Source organism: Procambarus clarkii, chromosome 27, assembly GCF_040958095.1.
Source record: "Procambarus clarkii isolate CNS0578487 chromosome 27, FALCON_Pclarkii_2.0, whole genome shotgun sequence".
NCBI lineage: Eukaryota > Metazoa > Arthropoda > Malacostraca > Decapoda > Cambaridae > Procambarus > Procambarus clarkii.
The window spans coordinates 11,986,531-12,003,806 of NC_091176.1; the positions used below are offsets into that span (position 1 = coordinate 11,986,531).

Here is a 17,276-nt window from a genome sequence, read left to right on the forward strand (position 1 = left end):
ATATCACATTTATTCATTAATAACGTATTGCCAGGAAGCTTTCTGAAGTTTGTGTAGTTTGTGGTAGCTTGTGGTAATTAGACGGACCGGAACCCAGGCCAAATCACTCGCAAAGCACTGGGCGATTGTCTTGCCACTGCGTCAATGGGATTGTAGCACTTTTATAATTATATGTTGGGGACCATTATGTACAAAACGAGATGTACTATTTGAAAGGACAAATTCGTCATTTAGCTACAGAAGTTAAAATGCTCAAAATGACAAGATTTACCTAATTTTATAATACTAATCAAATTAAATAAGCAGCAATTCAGTGTCAATACAAAGCTAAAGTTACTTGGTAACTGGAGGGGAAGGGGCGGAAGGTAAGTTCATTATCATGAGAAAGCGCTCTGCCAGTCAGACCATAACTAACTGGCAATACAATCATGCGCCAGATCCTGTGCTATGGGGTCACCATAGCCTGTGCTACTTGGAACTTTTTGATCAGAGCAGCTGAATCTAAAACACCACAAGATAAGTACTCACACTTTGCATCTTTCCTCCTCGCTGTTAGAAGGAAATCCTTAATCTCCATAATTTGCTTCGGCTGCAATGAAGTTCAATTTAGTATTAGTATACAATTTTCATATTAAATAAAAAAAAACTACAAATTATATTCTTTCTCAGGGCAAAGTCTTATCACATTACTATTCGAAATAGCGTATTTAAGTCATCATGTATAACGTTATTAAGAGACCACGAGACAGTAAACATTGCTCACCATGGTGAATGTAAAGCCACTTGCGGCAGCACACCTGAAATAACAAAATTCCTCGATATTATCCAACACAGATTACTTAAACTTCTCTGGTATAGATTTCATATATAGAAACGGCGTGATGGAGCCATATTTATAAACGTGAAGTGAGGGATGAGCGGGATGATTGACGATAAAGATACAAGGTGGTGGAACACAGTACCTCACTCCTGCGACGCCTGGGCTGGAAGGACGGATTATTGACGTCAAACCAGCAGCTGAGCTTCATATTAAACGAACCTTTATTAAATATATCATAAGCATTTTATAAAGCATATGCATAATATTTTATTTTTGAATTGTACTAGAGTAATATTTTTATTACGTATTTATTTTTCAAGAGTTATTTGAAAAATGAAAGGAGTTTCTTTGATATTGAGGAACAACAACGTTCATATATTAATTATTTTTCTCTCTTTTAGAGGAAAAAGTTAAACCAAACATTTAATACTCGATTTTATATATTTCAAATATGTAAATATAGATAATAATACAAAAATGCAAATATAAGATATGTATATTTGTTTTATTTATAAGATATGTATATTTATTTTATTTTTTGTTCTTGACAAGCTTAGGTACACACATTTTTTTTTTATTAACAAGCTTAGGAGTACACAACAATATGCTGCTACCCAAAGATTACAAAGTGTAAATAAATAACTAGCTTTAACTTCGTTTGTATTTGTATTGAGGCTGGTATTTTCTCCCCGATTCCATGTACTGTATGACCAACCACCCTGTGAGATGGGAAGGGAAGGGAACTATCAGGGGGAAAGCAACAAGTCATTACGACTATATAGCACTGGGAAGGGGTCAGGATAAGGATTTGGGATGGGACTAGGGGAAGGAATGGTGCCCAACCACTTGGACGGTCGGGGATTGAACGCAGACCTGCATGACGCGAGACCGTCGCTCTACCGTCCAACCCAAGTAATTGGACCTGTGAGATGGGAATATTAGATGAATTTATAGCTATTTTTTCATCTACACTGTGTAATCTTTCATACAGAATAAGGTAGCAGCACATTGCTGTGTACCTAAGCTTGTTAATAAAAAAATCTAATATCCCCTATCTCACAGGATGGTTAGTCATACATGGAATCAGGAGAGAATTTACCTGACTTTACCTGAGAATTATTATCTTTATAGTGGCCTCGACGAGAACAGGACGTCGGCGGCTTGTCACAGGACGTTTTTCCTGATGATTTTAGCTAGCTGGATTTTAAAATTCAGCAGTGTTTTGCCATTTACGGCTTTTGCGGGTAGACGGTTCCAAGGGTTTATACCTCAATAGGTGAAAAAAAACATCAGTTTTCAATCCTACATAATTGTGGCATGTTGAGCTTTAAACCGTTGCTTCTTGTTTGTGCTACATCTGATATTTTGAAGACGTTGTCTGATTAGATGTAACACAGACAAGGAGCAATTACGGTTTTAAGCTCAACAACTCACAGTGCAGAACTGAAAACAGATGCTTTTTCGCCCACAGAGTGAAAAACCCTCACGACAAATAGGGGTGGGAACTTTGACAAGCCGCCGGCCTCCTGGTCTCGGCCACTAGAATGATAGTGGCCCTCATAAGAACATAAGAACAAAGGCAACTGCAGAAGGCCTATTGGCCCATACGAGGCAGCTCCTATTTATAACCACCCAATCCCACTCATATACTTGTCCAACCCGCGCTTGAAACAATCGAGGGACACCACCTCCACCACGTTACGCGGCAATTGGTTCCACAAATCAACAACCCTGTTACTGAACCAGTATTTACCCAAGTCTTTCCTAAATCTAAACTTATCCAATTTATACCCATTGTTTCGTGTTCTGTCTTGTGTTGATATTTTTAATACCCTATTAATATCCCCCCTGTTATGTCCATTCATCCACTTGTAAACCTCTATCATGTCACCCCTAATTCTTCGCCTTTCCAGTGAATGCAACTTAAGCTTTGTTAATCTTTCTTCATATGAAAGATTTCTAATTTGGGGAATTAACTTAGTCATCCTACGTTGGACACGTTCAAGTGAATTTATATCCATTCTATAATACGGCGACCAAAACTGAACTGCATAATCTAAATGGGGCCTAACCAGAGCAAGATATAGCTGAAGAACCACACCAGGTGTCTTGTTACTAACGCTTCGATTAATAAATCCCAGTGTCCTATTCGCCTTATTACGAACATTCATGCATTGATCCTTTTGTTTTAAATTCTTACTAATCATAACTCCCAGATCCCTTTCGCAATCCGACTTCGCAATCTCAACACCATCTAGCTCGTATCTTGTAACTCTATCATCATTACCTAGCCTCAGAACTTTACATTTATCGGCATTAAACTGCATTTGCCAATCCTTTGACCATTTCAAAACCCTATCTAGATCAACTTGAACATAAGAACATAAGAACAAAGGTAACTGCAGAAGGCCTATTGGCCCATACGAGGCAGCTCCTATTCTATAACCACCCAATCCCACTCATATACTTGTCCAACCCGCGCTTGAAACAATCGAGGGACACCACCTCCACCTCGTTACGCGGCAATTGGTTCCACAAATCAACAACCCTAGTGATAGTGAGTCCTCCTCCGAATTAATTTCCCTACCGATTTTCGTATCATCGGCAAATTTGCAAATGTTGCTACTCAAACCTGAATCTAAATCATTTATATATATTATAAACAACAGAGGTCCCAGGACAGAGCCCTGAGGTACTCCACAAACAACATTATCCCACTCTGACTTAACCCCATTTATACTAACTCTCTGTTTCCTTTGGAATAGCCATGCCCTAATCCAAGTTAATATAGCACCCCCAATACCATGAGCTTCTATTTTTTTAATTAGTCTTTCATGTGGCACTGTATCAAAAGCTTTGCTAAAGTCAAGGTACACAACATCACAATCTTTACCACTATCAACTGCCTCAACTATGCTGGAATAAAAAGTTAGCAAATTTGTTAAACATGAACGGCCATAAATTCATGTAAATTCAGATAAATTTAGGAACCACAGTGTATGTGGGCTTAATAATCCTCCTGAGATTAATTGGCCTTTAAATTTAACACCAAACCAAATAGAGCGCTTGACGACTGGGTATCAAGCCACAACCGCCCACTCGCCACAACACACTCAGCTATGAGTTTGTCTTCGAAAAACACCGGAAAAACATGGGTATTTTATGCTTTATTTTAACTCATTGGCAAAATCCAGTTCGTTTTACGTGGGTATGAAGTTGGTGAATGTTATAAATGACCAATCTAGGCGTATTCCAGGTCTTGTTCACTGGAAATTTAGGTTTCGTAATGTGGGTTGTATCCTTGGTTCAAACCAAGGATCAACATTGATACGGGTTTCCGTTCTCGGAGACTTATTAGGTTTATCGAGGTCCCACTAGCCAACAAGTGTCCTTTACCAGGACGCAACCCAAAAGAATTGAATAACGCTTAGTTGCTTATTACCTGTTAGGTGAACAGTTGCATTAGGCATAAGGAAACTTGCCCCAAATGTTTCTTCCCACCTGGAGATTGAACCCAGGACTTATCTGTTGTGAGACAGCTGCACTGACTACTGCTACACAGGTCACATTTATAATGATGGTATAGTAATGTTGCACACTATAAAAACATTTTCTCTTGTTTTTGTCAGGATAAGTAATGTTAGGTTAGGTTGGGCTGGGTTAGGTTTGTTGGAAGATTAGTGATGATGTAGCTCATTCAAACTTGTATTAGATCTTAGACTCTTCAAAACTGGGCGTCTCATTTCATACAATGCTTTATCGTTATTAGAATTATTAAAAAAAAATGTTTATCAAATCAATATCAGGAAAATAAAGCAGAATTTTTTTTTAGTCATCTTTTGCAACTAATATTATAATTTATTTATTAAAAATAACCAAACATGCTTTTATGTACCTTTTGATGGCAAAATCATTTCAAGAAAGCACATTTTAAAATTTTTGGATCTTTTAAATAATTATAGGTACTAAATTCTGATTCAATGAATGCATGGATTCTTTCCATTGGAAGACTTCCATTCTTTTCCATTTCAGCAAAATATAATTTATTTTGTTGGGGATAGGCATCCTGTGTGTGTGTTGACTAGTTTAGTAGTTACAAGGGATGATGTTATTAAACAAATAGTAAAACTCAAGCCAAACAAATCCCCAGGGCCAGACTAAATGTTTGCCATTGTGCTTAAAAAATGCAAAGAATAGCTTTGCAAGCCGTTGTCCTCATATTTGTCCTCATATTTGATACATCATTAGAGTCAGGCAGAATGCCAGAGTCATGGAAGGTTGCTAATGTGGTACCAATTCTCAAGAAAGGAGATAGATCACTTGCGTCAAACTATCGGCCAATTAGCTTAACGTCCATTGTGGGAAAGTTACTTGAATCGATAATTCCAAATACCATTTGTCTTCATCTTGAAAAACATGAATTAATAAATGATTCACAAAATGGTTTTACAAATGGCCATTCATGTTTAACACATTTGCTATAATTTTATTCCAGCATAGTTGAGGCATTTAATAATGGTAAGGTTTGTGATGTTGTGTACCTTGACTTTTGCAAAGCTTTTGATACAGTGCCACATGAAGGACTGATTAAAATGATAGAGGCTCAAGTTATTGGGGGTGCTAACTTGGTTGGATTAGGGTGTGTGTGTGTGTGTGTGTAATTACCTAAGTGTAATTACCTAAGTGTAGTTACAGGATGAGAGCTACGCTCGTGGTGTCCCGTCTTCCCAGCACTCTGTCATATAACGCTTTGAAACTACTGACAGTCTTGGCCTCCACCACCTTCTCACTTAACTTGTTCCAACCGTCTACCACTCTACTTGCGAAGGTGAATTTTCTTATATTTCTTCGGCATCTGTGTTTAGCTAGTTTAAATCTATGACCTCTTGTTCTTGAAGTTCCAGGTCTCAGGAAGTCTTCCCTGTCGATTTTATCAATTCCTGTTACTATTTTGTACGTAGTGATCATATCATCTCTTTTTCTTCTGTCTTCTAGTTTTGGCATATTTAATGCTTCTAACCTCTCCTCATAGCTCTTGCCCTTCAGTTCTGGGAGCCACTTAGTAGCATGTCTTTGCACCTTTTCCAGTTTGTTGATGTGCTTCTTAAGATATGGGCACCACACAACAGCTGCATATTCTAGCTTTGGCCTAACAAAAGTCATGAACAATTTCTTTAGTATATCGCCATCCATGTATTTAAATGCAATTCTGAAGTTAGAAAGCATTGCATAGGCTCCTTGCACAATATTCTTTATGTGGTCCTCAGGTGATAGTTTTCTATCTAGAACCACTCCTAGATCTCTTTCTTTATCAGAATTCTTTAAAGATTTCTCACATAATATATAGGTTGTGTGGGGTCTATGTTCTCCTATTCCACATTCCATAACATGACATTTATTAACATTAAATTCCATTTGCCAAGTGGTGCTCCATATACTTATTTTGTCCAGGTCTTCTTGAAGGGCATGACAGTCATCTAAATTTCTTATCCTTCCTATTATCTTAGCATCATCAGCAAACATATTCATATAATTCTGTATACCAACTGGTAGATCATTTATGTACACAATAAACATCACTGGTGCAAGAACTGAACCCTGTGGTACTCCACTTGTGACATTTCTCCATTCCGATACATTGCCTCTGATTACTGCCCTCATTTTTCTATCAGTCAGAAAATTTTTCATCCATGATAGAAGCTTACCTGTCACCCCTCCAATATTTTCCAGTTTCCAGAACAACCTCTTATGTGGAACTCTGTCGAAAGCCTTTTTTAGGTCCAGATAGATGCAGTCAACCCAACCATCTCTTTCCTGTAATATCTCTGTGGCTCGATCATAGAAACTGAGTAAATTCGATACACAGGATCTTCCAGATCGAAAACCATACTGTCTGTCTGATATTATATCATTTCTCTCCAGGTGTTCTACCCATTTAGTTTTGATTAGCTTTTCCAATACTTTCACTATTACACTTGTCAATGATACAGGTCTATACAGTGGTACCTCGGAATGCGATTGTCCCTGTATGCGAGGTTTTCGGAAGGCGAGGTGTATTTACTCCAAAAATTTGTCTCGGAAGGCGATGGTTACTTCGGGAGGCGAGTTTGGACGCGAGTTTGTTGATACGCGTACAGCCGACCTAGCGCGTTCGTCGCCCCTCCGCCCCGCCGCCCCTCAGTTTATTATTGTCTCGCGCTCAGTGACTACCCCCACATCAATTCTTCTCGCGGATTTTCAGTGTTTTGTTGGATTTTTGGTGATTTGTCTATACAATTTGTTATTATATATCTCACCATGGGTCCCAAGAAAGCCAGTGGTAAGGATAAAGGCCAGAAAGCTCATGTGAGGATGACAATAGAGGAGAAACAAGAGATCATTCGGAAGCATGAGAACGGTACACGTGTTGTTGAACTTTGTAGGCAGTACAACAAAGCCACATCAACAATATGCACTATACTTAAGAAGAAAAATAAGATTATGGGTGCTAAAGTGGCAAAAGGAGTAAGAACATTAACGGCACAAAGACCACAAATACTTGAAGAAGTGGAAAAGTTGTTATTAATTTGGATACACGACAAGGAGTTGAGGGGTGATAGTGTTTCGGAGGCCATTATTTGTGAGAAAGCCAGGGTGTTGCACGAAGACCTTCTAAAGAATACCCCTGCAACAAGTGATGCAGATAAGAAAGAGTTTAAGGCAAGCAGGGGCTGGTTTGAAAAATTTAGAAAGAGAAGTGGTATCCATAGTGTTACAAGGCATGGGGTTATGTGATGTGATTATGGAAGGGGACTCCCCTTCCAAACAGTAACTCCTCTCCTCCTCCCCCCCTCCTCACCATCTTCCATACGCCTACAGCACTCGACAGCAAGGTAAGTAATAACTGGAACACAGTTTTGTAGGTTTATTTAGATGAATTAGGTATAAAAATTTAGTTTGATGTGGGGTTTTTGGGGTAGTCAGGAACGGATTAATTCATTTCCCTTTATTTCTTATGGGAAATTAACTTCGGAATGCGAGTTTTCGGAAGGCGAGGCGTCTCCAGGAACGGATTAAACTCTTATTCTGTGGTATGCCTGTAATTGAGGGGGTCTTTCCTGCTGCCACTTTTGTAGATTGGAACTATGTTAGCCTGTTTCCACACGTCTGCTACGATTCCTGTACACAGGGATGCCTGAAAGATCAGGTGAAGTGGAATGCTGAGCTCAGATGCACATTCTCTCAGAACCCATGGTGAAACGCAATCTGGGCCAGCTGCTTTGTTCTTCCCGAGCTCCTTTAGCATATTTTCCACTTCATCTCTAGACACACCTATCCGCTCTATGTTGTTCTCTGTAATTCTTATTGTGTCTGGTTCTCTGAAGATTTCATTTTGTACAAACACACTGGAACTTTTCATTTAATGTTTCACACATTTCCTTTTCATTTTCCGTGAATCTGTTTCCCATTTTCAACCTCTTGATATTATCCTTTACCTGCAATTTGTTGTTTATGAATTTGTAGAATAGGCCCGGTTCTGTTTTACATTTATCTGCTATCCCTTTTTCAAAATTTCTTTCTGCCTCTCTCCTTACTGCTGTATAGTTGTTTCTCGCATCTTTGTATCGCTGGTATGTTTGGGGGTTTGGCCTCTTCCTATACTGATTCCATTTTTGTGTCTTTTGGTCTCTTGCCCTCTCACAATTTCTGTCGAACCAATCCTGTTTTCTGGCCCTGCATCTCTGTTTTGGTATGAATGTTTGTGTGCCTTCCTCGTATAGTTTTAAAAATTTGGCATACATTTCATTTACTTCCCTGCCTAGCAACAATTCTGTCCAATTACACTCATTAAAAAAATTTCGAAGTTCCCCATAGTTGCCTCTCCTTAAATCGAGTTTATCAACTGTTTCAATGTCCCCATTTTCTTCTAGATGATATCTTAAAGCATATTTAATGTCTAACAGGACGTGATCACTCTTTCCCAAGGGAGGAAGGTACTGGATGTCAAAAATCTCTTCTTCTTTCCTGGTGAATACTAGATCCAGTACTGACGGTACATCTCCTTCCCTCATTCTTGTGGCTTGCTTTGTGTGTGTGTGTGTGTGTGTGTGTATAATATATATATATATATTATATATTATTATATATATATATATATATATATATATATATTATATATATATATATATATATATATATATATATATATATATATATATATATATATATATATATATATATATATATATATATATATATATATGTCGTACCTAATAGCCAGAACGCACTTCTCAGCCTACTATGCAAGGCCCGATTTGCCTAATAAGCCAAGTTTTCATGAATTAATATATTTTCTCTAATTTTTTTCTCATGAAATGATAAAGCTACCCATTTCATTATGTATGAGGTCAATTTATTTTTATTGGAGTTAAAATTAACGTAGATATATGACCAAACCTAACCAACCCAACCTATCTTTATAGGTTAGGTTAGGTAACCAAAAAAGTTAGGTTAGGTTAGGTTAGGTAGGTTAGGTAGTCGAAAAACAATTAATTCATGAAAACTTGGCTTATTAGGCAAATCGGGCATTGCATAGTAGGCTGAGAAGTGCGTTCTGACCTCCTATATATATATATATATATATATATATATATATATATATATATATATATATAGTATATATATATAGTATATATATATATATATATATATATATATATTATATATATAAATAATTTTATATTCGTATATAAATAATTCGAAAGTACATCCATGTTAGAAGGTACCTATCACCCCTCCAATTTCCAGTTTCCAGATCAACCTCTTATGTGGAATATGTATACAGTATATTCCACATAAGTGTGTGTATATATGTGTTTGCGTGTGTGCTACTGACCTCCTAAAGATGCAGCGCTCTTGGGTACCTATTTACTGCTATGCTAACAGAGGCATTAAGTGAACAGTAACATGCCCAACTATTTCTGTCCTACCTTGGATTTGAACCCAGTATTCCTGATGATATAGTTGAGACGAGAAGTCGAGAACTGTACCGTTGTTTCTGGATCTTAAGGTACTTAAATTTCTGTTTGAGTGGGAGTCTAGTATATTGTACAGTATTGTACAATGTTTAGTATAGATTAAACTTATCTAAACATGGATTTTTGTTACAGATTATTCCAGATCCAGTGATTTCCAGTGGAATGCAATGTGTAATTGGAGGTGTTAGTTCCCTTCTGATGTTTCCTTATAAAGTGCAGTATGATGACAAAGGTAAGAAAAGTAGTGTTTATGTAAACTTTTTTATAATTTCTGATTGTAATGTAAGAAATTCAGGTTGTCTCTTCATCTTCAGAAAGACATACAGTAGTTGCATTGGAGGAAGTTCAACGCCAGGCAACTTAAATCTAGTGTTAGTGGGCCGCTAGAGACTCCCCCTCCCAGGCGGGGGAAAGTCTCTAACGAGCGGGCCCACTGGTTGAGTGGATGTTTGCTGGTTTATTGTTTCCTCCTGGGGGGGAGGGGGGGGGGAGTTCTTGGGCTCTGTTCGGTCCTCGGTTGCAATGTTTTACCTGCTGGGGTTTGTAATAGTCCTTTCTTCCTGGGTGATACCCCCAGTCGATGGCAGACATGACTATACTCTCAAAGTGGAGTGTTCATAAGCCGTTGGTCCCTTCGCCTCTCTGAGGGAACCAGGGTCTGACTCGTGGTTCCCAGTAGGCTGAAGACTCCAATTAACTGATGCTCTAGACTAATATAATGGATATCAGTCCATTAGCTTCAGGGAGCCTCCGGAGCTCAACTCGGAAAATGGTGTTTCATTACATTCAATGCTGTTTTTTTTATAAATTGTTCTAGACAAACTTCTCCATCCTTAATTCACTCACATTGATACACACCTCTCTCCTCTCCTCTTCTATCCTACCTTCTTCCTCTTCTCCTCTCCTACCCTCTTCCATTTCTCCATTCCTACCCTCTTCCCCTTCTCCACCAACATCCCCCCACCCTCACTCCTCTCCTCCCTTATATCTCTCCCAATCTTCCCTCTTCTCCTCTCCTCCTTTCTCTTCCCCTTTCCTTTCTCTTCCCCTTTCCTTTCTCTTCCCCTTTCCTTCCCCCCCCCCTTTCTCTCCTTCCCAGCATACCCCCGCTCTTCTTTCCACTGTATGCCCAACTACTCAGAAGCTACAATGCTTGCTTTATTATATAGTGAATCTTATATTTGATTCTTATTTACAGAATATGAGTCAGAAATGAAAGGTAAAGTCAAAATGTATGAAGTGAAGTCTTACTCATGGCTGTGCAGTCGACAAGCAAGAAAATTGATAAATGAATCCATGGGAACATTTATTGCACTGCAAGCTGCTGTAAAACAAGCTGGGCCTGACAATCTTAAACCTGTGCTTGTAAAAAAATGCAGAGAATACAGGTGGGGAAATTTATATTATATTTTTGTTAAGGTATATAGCACTGAAATTGCAGGGAGTGCCTTAAGAGTATACTGTACCTAGCCAGCTTTTATTTTCAAATTAATGATAAGGTTTCTGCATTGTAAATTTGTGAGTTCATAAGCAAAATACTGTATAATAATTTATCACAGTAAAAAGATAAAAAAAAATAGATTTTTGTAAAAACAAAAAAAAAGCTGTACATTTGTATTCCTGTTTTATCTTTATAGATATTTACCATACAGTATTTCAATATATTAAAATATATATGAAAAGATCATGAAATTGTTTAGGTTTAGTTTGATCAAATGATGTAGGTGCTAGAATTTATTTCCACAGGTGAGCAGTAACTGGAGACTTCAATAAAACTTTTTTTTTTTTTTTTTTTTTTACATTCAGATCAATGATCCAAGCATGTGTTGAAGATATAAGCATGGCCCACGAGTGCGAAGAAGACCAAGGAGAAATGAAGGCTAGTGGACAGTTACTTTACAAGATGGAGCTCATTCTTAGTCTCATTGAAATTCTGTTTATTGACAAGAAACCAGGTAAAATAAATGATTACATTTTAATTGCTACACAAACACAATGCAGCAATGCTCTTACATGCACATGCACCCATAGCATTCATAGCTTCACAAATATGGATGAACACACACTCATGCAAGGACAAAAATGCTGGAGTTAAGTGATATAATACAGCTTAAGATGCCAGATACTGTCACACCGACAGACACAAAAGTGGAAGATGAAATTTTAAATGAGGTGGTATTCCCGAGGGACTGTGTTATTTGGAAATGCGACTGAAAAGTTGGACGTGTTGCTGCTTTGGTGAAGGAACAACTAAAGGTAAGGGAATTAATACTTTATCCCTTGAAAAGTTGACAATGGTGTTGGAGAGCTGCAGTCAGAATGATAAACTGATCATTACTGCATACAGGCCATCAGCAAGCAACACATAGACTAAGGAGGAGTTGACAAAATAGAGGGCCTTATAATGATCATGAGAGAGATTTTGTAAAAGCAGATAAAGATAAATCAAGATTGTTGATACTTGGTTACTTCAGTTTAAAATTGATAGACTGGAATCTCTATGACATAAGAACATGGGACTTTGGGATTGGCCGATTTGTAAACCTCATATTGGAGTCTTTCATGCACCAACATGTAAAACAGTGCACAAGAATGAGAGAATGTGATGTTTCATCATTGCTGGATTTGGTATTTTCCAGGAAAGAGAAGAGATATTTGATAGTTCCTTGCCTATAAAGGGCAAGAGCAACTATGCCCTTTTGGAAATCAAATGTGAAATCCAGTATAATTTAGAAGCGGTTGGAGAAAGGAAAATACTGTAGTGGAAAAACTTGACTTCAAGAGAAAATACTGTGGAGAACTTAGCAAGTTCTTTAATAAATTTGATTGGAAAGATTTATCATTAGGAAAGGAAGTAAATGAGATGTTTGACAAATTTTGTAAGATACAGTATATGATGAATGTACAAGGAAATTGATACTATTACAGAGATGCAGAACTAGAAAGCAGGACTGGTTCAACATAAAGTGAGAGAGCCAGAGAACAAAAGACAAAAAAATTTAAATTAATATAGGAAGAGGCCAAACCATCAAACCATACTAGAAAATAAAGAAGCCAGAAACAGCTACACAGCAGTTAGGAGAGAGGCAGAAAAAATTGAGAAAGTGATAGCAGACAACTATAAAACAGAACCAGGCCTATTCTATAAATTCATTAAAAGTAAATTGCAGGTAAAAGATAAAATTCAGAGGTTGAAAATGGGGAACAGATTCACTGCGAATGAAACGCAAGTGTTTGTGAAACACTAAACAAACAGTTTCAAAGTGTTTGTGCAAAGTGAAGTTTTCGAAAAACCACAGACAATACGGATTTCAGAGAACAGCATAGAGTACCGTACATAGATGTGTCTTGAAACAGTGTAAAAAATACTCGAGGAACTAAGCAGTTGACCCAGATGGGGTTTCACCTTGGGTTCTGAGAGAAAGCGCATCTAAGCTTAACATTCCACTGAAATTGATTTCTCAATCATCTTTGTGTTCAGGAGCCTTGGCAAATAATTGAAATAAGGCAAACATAGTTCCACTCTACAAAAATGGAAATATTACATACATTACATACATGGAAATACTACACAAATGCATATTCAAATACACATACTCAAGGCTGTATTGTACCTCTTTTCTAATGGTATAACCAATTTTTCAGGCATTATATAGTGCAATTCTTTTTTTCCCTTAAGGATTGTCTTTCTAGATGAAGCCACAAGAGTGCTGTTTCCAGACTATCTAAACTTTCAGTTTGATGTTTCTTTGGCATTTTCTGTGACTGCTATATAAACTTCTGGATTTGGCACCTTATTTTGATAAACACTGCTTTTGGAGTTATTAAAATAAACACCAGTCAAGGACAAGTCTTTATGACATGATGCTTCCCTGAAGAATTGTATCACCAATCAGACTGTCATCTGTCTTAATAGCTGGTCCTTGATTTGTGATCCATTTATGCATCCATGAGACCTTTCCTACACACAATACTTTATCCTTCCAGGTTTTTATATCATTAAAGTTACATGCCATAAAAATTGCATCTTTAGTATATGCATTGAAAAGTGTTCTTACTCATCTTTAAAATTTAATATTGTTGACATTTTGTACAATACAATGAAAAATACTGAGGAATTGTAATGTCATGTAACCTGAACTCACATTTCTGGCCAGGTGGACTGATATTAGGACAGCTGGTTTTGTGGATTCGCTCCCACTTTACGCAGTGTCTAGAGAATAAAAATGAAGCTATGGAAGCTGAACATCCACACCAGCACGCATCATTCTGGGAAGCTGTAAGTAATGCTTAGGGAATACATTTTGTTGGAACTAACTGCGGGAAAAGCATCTATGAGTCCACCACTTCTTCTAATGGACTTCTTTACTCTTGTATGTTAATATGTTTTGTACAATAGAATCTTACACATGTTAGACTTTCCAAGATGACACTTATGTGGCCTTTCTTTGCATGTTAGTTTTCTTTGTTTAACATCATCTAATTTTCATGAAACACTCATATTGCCTGCATTCTTTGTGATGTTTATCACATCTTTTGAAGTTATATTTCTTTGTTATAAGGATCATATAAGGACCCCAATAGTTTTCAAAATGTGAAAACAATATTTCAAAGGAATTGCAAATTAACAATGATTACATTTATATGATGCAGCACTCAAATTAAAAATGCAGTGTGTGCGATCAAAAAAAGGTTATTGACTTAATGTAGTCTACAAACACTAAGAATTGCAATTACAAAACTATCAGAATCCCATATGTCATGTCCTATGACATAACTCACTCAAAGGATATTGAATCAATCTTCCCATGCTGTGTGTGGTGGATAAGATGGCAATCTTTGTTACATTGTGTGGCACCACAAACATGTTCCACAAGGTTAAGCAGTCAGCCAGCGTTTATGTAAAACCTTAGTTTTCCTTTATGTACCATGGTACTGAATATTGAATGCGAGAGTGTCTCATTACATTAATTTATTAGGTAAAAAAAAACTTTCCTTGGAATGCTTAATTGTATCTGCTCCATGAAATAAGGCATTTGTCTGTTACTGTAAAGGGTATATACTAGTACAGTACTTCATTTCATGGCACTTTACATTTTATATTTCTACTTCCTCTCCATATATGAAAAACTGAAACACAATTATGGCATAAGTCTGTGGTGCTTTGATTTTAAATTAAGACAATTCAAATCTCTTTGCCATGTCTTATTTCTAGTTTTAATAACTAAGCTTTCTCCTATTTCTCCATAATTTTACATATCACACATGCCTTTCTTCTAATATTGTTTTAACTAGTGTTTCTTTTTAGTCACCTTGTAACCTTAGGTTATTATACTGATTCAGTACTATTAAACAGGCTTTCCCATGTATTTAAATTTCATGAGCATATTACAATGGTTCTTTAAGCCTGAGATGGCAGCTATAGAGAAATGATCATACCCGCCTTTGCACCAAAAAAAAATCATTATAGAATTATTAATTTGTATGCAGAATGTAAGAAAACAAAAAAATAAGTGAATATTTATAATTTCACTGCATGGAGTCAGACTACAAGACAGCGTTTGGCACTTGTCAACGCCTGGTGCTCGACTATGCTGACACTTCCTGTTTTATCCTCGGATGTTTCACTGATTGTTTTATCATTTCTTTTTCTTTATTTACATCCACAGAGAACTTTTATATCCATATTTACATCATACATGTAAAAAAAAATTATTGACAAACAATAAATGTTTAAATCATCATATGATGATGACCGCATTCCCCTAGTAACATTCATGATGATGACCGCATTCCCCTAGTAACATTCATGATGATAACCGCATTTGTACTGTACCATGAAATGGTAGCAGGATTTTCTTAATGGGTCAAGGTAAATTTCACTACATCCACATAGACCCATTATGTCCACATGTAAAACCCAGACAATAATTTGTTAAATCTTCATATGACAATAACTCCATTACCCTGTGAATCAACAATTGACGATAACCGCTGTCTAAGGGTTAACTGGATGGCATCAGCTGCCCACAGGGGAAGTTAAAGATGGTGTTTTCTCAGTTGATGGTTATTTGCAATCACACTGCAGTAGTAGCAACATTTGCAGTAGTAGCAACATTTAGTGATCTGCATTTGCTCTACCTTAACATTACCCCTTGGGCAGATAATTTTTTTTAATTCATCTATCATAATTGTATTTTCCTGTCGTTATTTGTCTTCTCCTTTCTCAGTTTTATGCTTACTGAGACACTTCTCATTTTTTGTGTATTCTTAACCCAAGATCCAACCGGATCCCGTAGAAGTCGATATTCTCAGTCAGGGAAGGGTGACATTCTGTACTGACTTACCAGATATTTTTTTCAAATCTCCCTGCCAAGGCTGCTCAGGTGTTCCAGTGTCTCAATGTGAGGACTGGTGCCTCTCATGACCTTGTTGTCCAGTAGAACGCTGCTATCTTGTAACGGTAAGGGGGGGAGTAGTACAAGTTGGTAGCAGATCAATAATGGCCTTTCTTTTGAATCTTTGTACTGTATAGCTTGCAAGGGGATTTGAATTTATTGATTTGTTCTTTTGTATTACAGTAAGAAAGCCTTTGGTGCTGTACTGTATTGAGAATCTTCCAGTGTTTTCTTTCCTTAAATTATGTGACATGACCATTAGTAACAATGCTTCCCCACAGGTGGTTAAAGTTGACAGAACTCTGGCATTTCTGGCACTGTATTCACCTATTTGTGCCTACAAGATTACTGTATACAGTATTAGCTTTTAGACCTCCTTTCCAGCTTTATATTTTCTAGTGTACTCGCTCCCTACCTATTTTCTGTCATACCTACTATATGTGATAGATGGATCTTGTGTTTGTTCCAGGAAGCTAATTATGTTAGGGTGGGGGGGAGGGCCACTCAACAAATTCTTTTTCACTTCATGCAAATGCCTATGTTTAACTTTATTTTTTCACCTGAATTTGTATGTGTCATTTTAGGTATATGGACTGGTACTTCAGGGACGAATGGAAGATACTCGTCATATGTTGGCAAATCATCCAAGTGCTGACAGTGATCCTTTCCTCTCGATGGATGAACTTCTGAGAAAGATGCCAGTCTATCAGGTATACCGGTTGTCCCAATTTTCATCTATAACTTGATTATTACAATACATCATCCATTTTCGACTTAGGAATAAATTATCTGTATGTTGAATCTTCAAAGATGTGTTGAAGTATGTGAGAGATAATTGTGATAAACCCACCAACTTTTTATCATTTCCCATACACATGGTGTGACTTCGTGATATTATTTTTTGTTTCATGTATTAATAAATATGTAGCTTTTCTTCTTTAATTTGATGAATTAGCTTGGATAAGTTCATGCTGTAGAAATAAATGTAAATACTGTACTGTATAGTAATGTTGTGATAAGATTAATGGCATGGGAGGGAGC

General features: G+C 37.1%; 1 protein-coding gene and 1 long non-coding RNA gene across 5 annotated transcripts in view; one reads left to right on the forward strand and one right to left on the reverse strand.

Annotated features, from left to right (window-relative positions):
- Positions 1–763: 763 nt before the first annotated feature.
- Positions 764–4,393, reverse strand: LOC138369287 (uncharacterized). Its single transcript, XR_011229799.1, has 3 exons — positions 4,263–4,393; positions 963–1,022; positions 764–797 (listed from the first exon to the last, which is right to left on the reverse strand). It is a non-coding gene; the product is annotated as an uncharacterized lncRNA (long non-coding RNA).
- Positions 3,823–17,276, forward strand: part of Nup75 (nuclear pore complex protein Nup75) — a 40,077-nt gene continuing 26,623 nt past the window's right edge. Inside the window, exons 1-7 of one of the 4 annotated variants that reach the window (XM_069332356.1) lie at positions 3,923–3,975; positions 5,510–5,648; positions 9,970–10,069; positions 11,036–11,225; positions 11,644–11,792; positions 13,995–14,116; positions 16,820–16,945. In XM_069332356.1, the coding sequence (XP_069188457.1) occupies positions 5,517–5,648; positions 9,970–10,069; positions 11,036–11,225; positions 11,644–11,792; positions 13,995–14,116; positions 16,820–16,945 (819 nt within the window). In that variant the 5' untranslated portion in view covers positions 3,923–3,975; positions 5,510–5,516. Of the gene's footprint in view, positions 3,976–4,156; positions 4,401–5,509; positions 5,649–9,969; positions 10,070–11,035; positions 11,226–11,643; positions 11,793–13,994; positions 14,117–16,819; positions 16,946–17,276 lie in introns of those variants that run through there. The other 3 variants (XM_069332358.1, XM_069332359.1, XM_069332357.1) reach the window with 3 other exon arrangements.